The 8794-nt window shown below is 50.9% G+C and overlaps 2 protein-coding genes across 2 annotated transcripts; both read right to left on the reverse strand.

The window, feature by feature from the left end:
* Positions 1 to 1560: 1560 nt before the first annotated feature.
* Positions 1561 to 3571, reverse strand: PC9H_008913 (uncharacterized protein; the record flags this gene model as incomplete). The annotated part of the gene is made up of 8 exons (XM_036778420.1): positions 1561 to 1867; positions 1921 to 2132; positions 2183 to 2314; positions 2373 to 2551; positions 2630 to 2675; positions 2873 to 2967; positions 3025 to 3501; positions 3550 to 3571. The coding sequence occupies 8 exons, from the start codon at positions 3569 to 3571 to the stop codon at positions 1561 to 1563; spliced, it is 1470 nt and encodes a 489-aa protein (XP_036629848.1).
* A 267-nt stretch (positions 3572 to 3838) lies between these two features.
* Positions 3839 to 4333, reverse strand: PC9H_008914 (uncharacterized protein; the record flags this gene model as incomplete). The annotated part of the gene is made up of 1 exon (XM_036778421.1): positions 3839 to 4333. One exon carries the CDS (start codon positions 4331 to 4333, stop codon positions 3839 to 3841), a length of 495 nt encoding a protein of 164 aa, XP_036629849.1.
* Between the last annotated feature and the right edge of the window lie 4461 nt (positions 4334 to 8794).

Below are 8794 nucleotides of genomic sequence, written 5' to 3' on the forward strand. Positions count from 1 at the left end.
GAATGAATAAGGTCAACGACTCGGCGCCAAGAACAGACGAACCCTGACATGGACAAGCGAAAAGCGAAAAGCGAAAGGAGCCGACGAGTCAGCGAAGGCAAGCAGCACAAGTCGTGCGGGATATCGATTCTTGATACACGTTCCTGCTGATAAATTTGCGAAAGATCAATTCCCGATACACGTGAACCGCTGATGAGTTTGCGAAGGACATCAATTGAATGTCTGGAAATGAATCTAAGAGTGCCCCGCTTAGGCTTGACGAACAAAACGAAGTCGACAATGTATCTGATCTAACAGCCTATGAGCGTACATCGAACATACTCAACCCCTTCACCCATCGGTCCCCTCCATTGCCCTTGGGATTGTTGGAGGGGGTACAATCAATGTTCCTACAAAATCCATTCTCAACCCATCGAAATAACCCTCCTGCAGAATATTGTGTGAGTGATGCCCTTTGTTCCCTCGCTTGGATTGGTACGTTGGAATGACGCAGTAGCGCCAAAGGTATTAGAATGGTCGCCCCCGCAGGAAACTCGAGAATAAGTTTGAGATCCCAAAAAATGAGATGGCCACCTCGTTTGGAATCGAAGTCGCCTAGCGCAGTGATGGCGCATAGCCCAGTTGCAAGGTTGACGAAGTCAGTGTGGTCCAAGCATATGGTATTCGGTCCAAAGTTTACGGTAAGACACGCAAAATCGCTGTTATGGAAATTACAAGCCAGCCCCGGTTGTGACTCTAGGAGTGCATTCAGCGTTTCTTTGTAGTACGCTCCTAGCCTAGGTGCAAATGTGTGGAGTAGTTGGGACTGAAGCCCAGCAATATGCCTAATAGATGGCTCGTCCACCAGGTGGCTCAGGGCTGCGTCGTTGACCTTCAAGCTTCTTAGAGCCATGGGTACCCGTTGGCCGCCCCCATACGATATTCCCCTTGCTAGGGCGGGAAGCCTCCCCCTCCTATGATTCAACTGCTTGCGCATGAAGGCGCAGGCCCGGCGTGTGTGAGATACCATGTCGAAGGCATCAGTGGTGACTTGGACCCATCCGGGATCTCTGGGACTGGTGGCGCCCGCAAAGATATGCCCCTGCTCGTCTAACAAAAGGAGTCCGTTCCTGGCAAGGTGAGGTAAGGTTTTTTCCATTGAAATTAGTGGCGCCTCCTTACCTTGCATCCCATGGAAGAAGGGTGAACCCCTTCTGCTGCAGCTTGGCGATCTGCTGATTTGGCGAGTGCGGGTGGTCGCGTACACGGCCAGGGATTCACTGGAGTGAGTCGTCAACCACGCGAGATTGGACCTGTCTCAAGTGAATCCCGAGATTATCTGGAGTTTGCCCAGCCCAATCGGAGGCTAGGTTACAAAATCCTAGTGCCATCTCCGTTTCATTCTCATACAGGACCAGTTCTTGTGGGCCACGTGGGAGTGCCCGATTAGGCCTTTGGGTCTCGGCATAGCTTCCGATTCCGTTGCTGCACCCTTGTTATTTGTTCCTTATTGAGAAGAATAAGTGTGAAATCATTCAATTCATAGTGTCTAAGGCTGTTCACGAAGTACATCTAAGCGAGCTAATTCATGATAGAGTGTATATTGCTTCTAGAAGGATGCTGAGTTTGTGAAGTATAGTCTTCATGAACCGGAAACATTGCAGATGGGCGTTGCGGAAGTGGGGAAGGAGTCGAAAGAGCGGAGGAAAAGACAGAAGCATCGGATGCCGGCGGTACTGAATATCGTAGGCTTCTTGCACTGCTGACATGTCTTGCGGATGATGGGGAAGCGCTCGAGGGTGAAGGTATTGGCAGTGCCTCAGCACGCACATGACCGTCTAGGGGCCCCCATTGTTCGATGTCTTGTTGTACAAGGTTACTTAAGAACCTTTGATACCAGCATGAGCAGCCAGGAGTAAAGCATGATGTGAATGTACTCACAGCTTCCAGCCCGCATTGTCCATCTGATTGCCATTGCGCTTGATTTTGTCTGCAATGTAGGCATCGCGCCGGTCCCAGAATGTATTTTTCTTCTTACGCTTGGTTGGCCGCTCCCCATCTGAGTCATCACCTGCGGTATCTTCTTCATCTTGTTCGTGTTGCTGTTTTCCACGCCTGGTGTCCTCTTGAGCATCATCCGAAGCAAACCGCCGCTAATAATAATAGGATTATGATGGACTCAAATGCATGGTCACGAACTTACCAGAAGGGCGACTCGGAGAATGTATTCAACCTTGAGCTTATTGGTAACTCCACCCCGCTTAAGCTTCTCAGCAAGAAAGACTGCCGCCCTGTCCAATGGATATCTCTTCTTTCCTGAGATCGTGTGGATGATCTACGATAAGCACAATCAGTGATGTTGAATAGCCAAATTTATTCAACTACAGCCTTACATTTGTGCGAAGCTGAGCTCGTGCGGTGCTACACTTCAACTTAATGGCCTCTCGCAAAACCTTCTCTCTGGCATTGAAACCTATTATGTTGTCAAACCCTAGCTGTCTTGCATTCGCAATAATGTAGCTCTGCCCAAACATCTTCAAATTGAAATACGACGGGATGAAGGACCACAAACCTGAATTTCATGGTGCATTACCCCCATATAGACTGTGCGGTTGTGTTTAAACACGGCATCTTTGGCAAGGCTTCTTACCTTCAAATCTTAACGACCGAATACCGCAGCGTCGCTGTATCTCCGCCTCAAAAGATCTTATAGCATCAATTGTTGGTACATTGTTTACACCAAGTGAGCGTATCGTCCATAATATCGTTTTGGTCTGTGTTTGCGAGAACATTGAACCAGGTAAGTGGCGCAAAACATCCAGAATGCATGTCTAATCCCAGTGAGTCAGCCTTCAGAAAACTCTACCCGATTCAGAAAATCGGCACTACTAACCTCCTTGTCCGGCCAAGGAAACCAATTGGGGTTTTCCTTCTCGAACGTTTTTGAATACCGGGCATGCTGCCTTCCCAAGGCAATTTCGGAATTGACTACAAATGATTGAATCAGGATTAGCTTTGTTCACAGCGCGGGTTAGGATGGTTTACAAGTCTCCGTGTCACTATCAACATCCCCCTGGCTGCTGCTGTCGTCGCTGCTACCATCGTTTGACCGTCGGTCTGCCAGCCAGTCTTCAAGGGAGGCCGCGCTTGCAGATACTGCGGAATCGAAGCCTGCAGGTTCGAGCTGCCAGTTTGACCGTTCGTCTCCAAGCACGCCAAAGTCAAGGAACGGCTCGTGGACATTACTTGGAGCGAAAGGATTGGAGCAAGGCGGTGGCGGCGAATTTGTAGAATTACTTGCAATACCTTGGAGCGCCATCGATAGAGGGCCACTAGGGATCTCAGAGTGGAAGTTCGACTCAAATGTGGCAGAGACTGAATCAGCCTCAATTGGAGCGAGATAAAATGATGTCGCAGTGAGATGATCGTTGATATTTTCGTGTCGCAGTGCACTTCGCAAGTCACGCTGGCGTCCATCTTTGCAGGCTAGACACATAAATTTGCCTCCCTCCGACTTCCACACTGTAAAGGGCTTAACCAACGGAAACCAGGAAGAGAACTCGTACATACCTCGAGGTTCTGATAGTTTCATGATGCAGAACGGTTTTCGTGGATCTGATAGCAGCTGGGCCCTCAGCTTAGAGCCTCGAGGAGGGAGATCGATTATCGATCAGGTCGCGGGCGCTCGCGCAGGTTGAATTCCAGCCCATCTCGGTTGTGGCCCCATTCAGTCTCAGACGGGATTATCCGCCCTGTGTGACCCCAAGCTACATTGTTTGGGTCTGACACTCGGTCGAACTCCGCCCCATCTCAAAACAAGCAAATGCTATCAATCTGCGTTTATTTGATTCCAACTATTCTAGATGAAGCCCTGGCCGTGTATGCCAAGGTAGGCAGTGGATGTGTGGCCAAATTCCCCGAGATTGATTCCTGCAGGTACCTGGCGGGATTGTGCCCAGCGACAGATTGAAACCAACTTGACCGATGCCCCCACCTGCTCCAATGCTTTGGCGCGCTTCTCCCGATATTTGACGCGCTTCTTTGCCTCATAGCGAGCCTTGGAGTTTGGCTGGTGGCTGGTGGCTGACAAAGTCGACAAAGTCTTTGCGCCCGTCCCCTGTGGTGGTGCGCCGCAGTTACCTCCACCCTCGCCATCCATTTTTGCGCCAGCAGCACATAGCCCATCCCTGCCCCCTTCACAATCCAAATGCATGTTGGATGATGAGTCGGATGGATCAGAGAGGTCGGAGTCCTGAGCCAACTCCTCTGGGTCGGACGCGCCGGGATCTGGTTGCTCAAGATCCCCCCCTAGTGATTGCCGCGTCCAATATCTTGCCCAGGTCGATGGGTGCATTGTACATTATGGGCAGTTGCCATGGAGAAAAGGCCGCACCCGACCTAGTTGTGCGTTCTGAATTGGAAAGGGCCAGGAAAAGGTAAGTAAGATTGCATTATGAGTATGGAAAGGGTTGGAAATATTCAAGGGAAAATGAGGCGAAATGCCTAGTTTCAAGGTCAGATCCAGGCGTAGTGAAAAAAGGGCACTCCCAGGTCCAAAGTCGGATCCGGGGTGTGTTTGAAACCAAGATGATGAAGTGAGCAGGATAAGTACTTACCACCACCCATTCTTAGGCCTTGACGCGCCATGCTTCGATGCTGTAGGTGATACGCCGTGATGTTCCCAAAACGCGGTCGGGCAGGACCCCCGAAAATCGCTGTAAAATGTTAGATCCACGAGCCCAGCCAAAAGTCCACCCCTCGATTTCCTTATATGGTAATGGGCCCGCCAATCGAGGGGTGGATTCGTGATCCAACATTTACAGGGATTATCCGGGGTCCTGGTCGGGCGCGTTCTCAACTGAAGCACGTGCAAACGGCCAGCATGTGCTTGAGCCCCTAGCAAACCCCTAGCTGCTGCCATCGAAGATTCTTCTCAATATCCTGGATCAAGCGGCGACCTTGGTCGTATGTTATTGCTGAATATATGATCCCTGAAATAAAACTGACTTTAATCTTGATTATGCAGATTCATCTAGAAATCGGTTTCCATGCCCTGGCTTCAACATAAGCTAAGCAAGGGCCCGCAGATGGCGAAACGACACTCGGAATATGGGTACATGATAGTACAGTGGGTATCGTTCTGGATAACCCAAACTCCCCGAATACTTACCACCAATGTCGCGAAGCAGGAATAAACGAAAGCGCATGAAGACTGACGGTGTTTTCGAAGTTGACCTCGGCGATGTCTTCAGTAACGAGCCTGCCATTACATCAATTGGGCACATATCTGCTGACGGACGGCGCCTCAGACATGAAATTGTCGCCGTTCCCATCTCACCAAAGAAGCAGCCGCGCTGCGACAACTTGACCTGAACTGACTTAAAAATCTGTGAAAATTCGCTGCAATGGATCCTGTGGTGGCCTTGGTCATCCCATGCAGCTGCGCGTTCTCTCTCCCCTCGCCGCCTCTCGTCGCCATTCGCTGGCTCGTGCGCTGGCTGTCGTAAGTGGTGTCACCTCCCCTTCGCCTCTCTACTTCGCCTCTTCTTTCCAAATCTCAAGTGTCCTGAGCTCTTGATCTCCTTTCCAACCCAGCAAGTTCTCCATCCCCACTGAGTCACTCCTCCTTGACTCGACAAAACGGTGCTGGACTCGATTCGTAAGTGCTCCTTTGCTTCATTTCAGCTCAGTCGTTGCCGCAGATTCCCTCCTTCCACTTTTCTGTAGCGAGCCATCCGTTCATGCTCACTCTGCAGCCCATCCACTCCAAACTCCATCCATATCGATTCTCAAACCTGCGCCTACGCCAAGCCCATCCCCGACCAGAATTAGGTAAGAACGCGCTCTAGCGATGACTCACGTATATCTAATCCACATTTACCCATCTAGCCAGCTTGCGCAGCTCGCTGGAGACTCGACTTGAATCAAATCTAATCAAATCGACTTGCGGCTGATGGAGACCAATCGAGAGGCGAGGGAATGGAATGACACGAACGAAAAAGATCAAAGGTATGTTTCATCTCTGTCGAACGAACGCATGCGAATCTGACGCATTTCTGCGTCAACGCACGCAGTCTCATCCGCCCAGCTCTACCAGCGGTTAATACGAAGCCGATCGACGCCACGACCCTCACAAGGGCCCAGACACCACCCACAACGACTACGTACACAAGCGCGTCCACGTAGGTCTCGACAACAATGAAGAATATGTGGTGGAATGTAAGCGACGAAACAAAAAGAAAGAATCCAAAAGGGGAACACATATCCGACCCTTCCACATCCAATCCACCTCCACTACATCCCAGAATGTCCCAGAACAGTCATCAGGGCTGCGAGAAGATATACATTACACGGGGATAGTCGTTGGAACACGACGACGACACTATATTGACCAAGGAGACGAGACGAGCAGCCGAGAATGGCTGAATGGGGAGACGAGAAGCGGGGAAATGGCGAAACGAGCGGGGAAAGTAGGGACAAAGAGTGGGGAAGTAAACAGGCGAATGTTAACGAAAGAAGGCAGTTCCGCGCTAACACAATCGTCGTTAGTGAAAATCCACACCAGTCGACTTCAACCAAGGCCATGACTACGCACGCGCGCACGCAGTAGAAGAGGCGATTATCTTCTTGCCGCCCGTCACATCACTCGACCGCCTATTACCAACCATGCACACCACAAGTACCTACCTAGAGGAGGGATGGACGTACAGGGGAAGTTCCGGGGAACGATTTGCTCGCAGGAAGAGGCGGTTGTGGAATGAGAATGAGAAATGTGATGGGAGATAGGGAAGGTAGGTGCTCACAACAATGCCATAAGGTCCACGTCGGCTTGTTCACATCCGTCTGCGATCGACAATGATTAATGAGGCCTCAATATCAATATTTGAGTGTTGACGTTGAACGTTGAGATGCTTGCGGACTTTGAGGGTTGGTGGGCAGCGATGATGGGTTTACGGTGGGTACTGGCGTCGAGTAGGTGGTGTTGGTGGTAGGAAGACCGGAATGTCACACTTGGTGCTAGTTACGAAACAGTTTCGAAAAGACTATTAAAGCAAGCCGCACACCTCTACGCTCATCCTACGCGCATCCGTGTCAAACCCAGTCTTTCACATTTCACCAGCGCTACAAATTAGGGAATTGAAGTCGACGGCTGTACCACCACTTGATCGGGTCGCATGAATCCATATCTTCTTGAGGCAGCTTCCAGAACTTGTCCAATTCGTTAGTTATAGCGCGCTCCTTGCGCCGATAACGGGATAATAAATCTACTTGGCTGGAATCCGATCCGACAGATTGAGTGGAGGAGGCGGACAGGGGGACAGGGGCAACATGGCGCTTGTAACGCGTGTTTAAGATGAATGCCCCCTCGGACTTTAAAATGTTTGTGGCACGACAGGCGATGGGTTTTACCCATCGAATTGGCGCCCAACGCATCCCAACGGCCTTAAACGACCTCGCACCCGCAAGAGACCCAGAAAACACGCTCTGGAGGTCGGAAACGGATGAACGAGCATCAGCAAGGCGGCGCGTTTACGTTTATGACCCAGAACTCGAATGGTAGTAGTATGTGTCGTAGTTTAACTCTTTCATGCCATCACAGTGAATATTAAAAATTTCTCTCATTTCAAACGAAATCCATTGTGTGTAGTAAGAAACTTCCCAAAACGTTGACACCGTAAACCAAGGCCGCGGAAGACGTAGCGTGAACAGACCGTTCATGTGTTGCTTACAATCCACCGCGAAGACGGAGGACAAGATGGAGCGTCGACTCCTTCTGAATATTGTAGTCAGAAAGAGTACGGCCATCCTCGAGTTGTTTGCCGGCGAAGATGAGACGCTGCTGGTTGGGAGGGATACCCTCCTTGTCCTGAATCTTCGCCTTGACATTATCGATGGTGTCCGAGGACTCAACTTCGAGAGTGATGGTCTTGCCAGTGAGGGTCTTCACGAAGATCTGCATGCCACCGCGAAGGCGCAACACCAGGTGAAGGGTCGACTCCTTCTGAATGTTGTAGTCGGAGAGGGTACATCCGTCCTCGAGCTGCTTCCCAGCGAAGATGAGACGTTGCTGGTCGGGAGGGATGCTGGGGATTGAGTGGTTTCAGCGTCGTTAGAAACTCCACTGCGTTAGAAACTGTACTCATCCCTCCTTGTCCTGGATCTTCGCCTTCACATTATCGATCGTGTCCGAGGACTCCACTTCCAGCGTAATCGTCTTGCCCGTAAGCGTCTTCACGAAGATCTGCATACCACCACGAAGGCGCAACACCAAGTGAAGCGTTGACTCCTTCTGGATGTTGTACTCGGAGAGGGTGCGCCCATCTTCGAGCTGCTTGCCGGCGAAGATCAGGCGTTGTTGGTCGGGTGGGATGCTGTTCGCGCCATGCGTTCAGCTCCTCTGTTCGTGGACAGGGAAGACCCCTCCTTGTCCTGGATCTTGGCCTTGTCATTGTCAATGGTATCAGATGACTCCACCTCGAGGGTGATCGTCTTTCCGGTGAGGGTCTTGACGAAGATCTGCATGCTGCGACAGCTGAGTGTCAGTAAATCGGATACAGGTACGCTGGGATTGGCGCAAAACGAAGTGGCTCCCCTTGAGTAATGAGAACAGGTGGTGGAAGAGACTCGAGAGATAAGATGAGTGCGAGCGGACTGCGATTCTCGTTGTCGAGGCAGAGGAGGAGGAGGAGCTGGTGGTGGTACATGTGGTAGAGGAAGAATGCCAAGCGCTCGTCGGCGCTTAGACTTTGGTTCGAACACCAATCAGGCCACCAAAGTGTTCGCATGTCTTCGACACCCACGTCTTCGACACCCC

Source organism: Pleurotus ostreatus (assembly GCF_014466165.1).
Source record: "Pleurotus ostreatus strain PC9 chromosome Unknown scaffold_6, whole genome shotgun sequence".
NCBI classification, from domain to species: Eukaryota; Fungi; Basidiomycota; class Agaricomycetes; order Agaricales; family Pleurotaceae; genus Pleurotus; species Pleurotus ostreatus.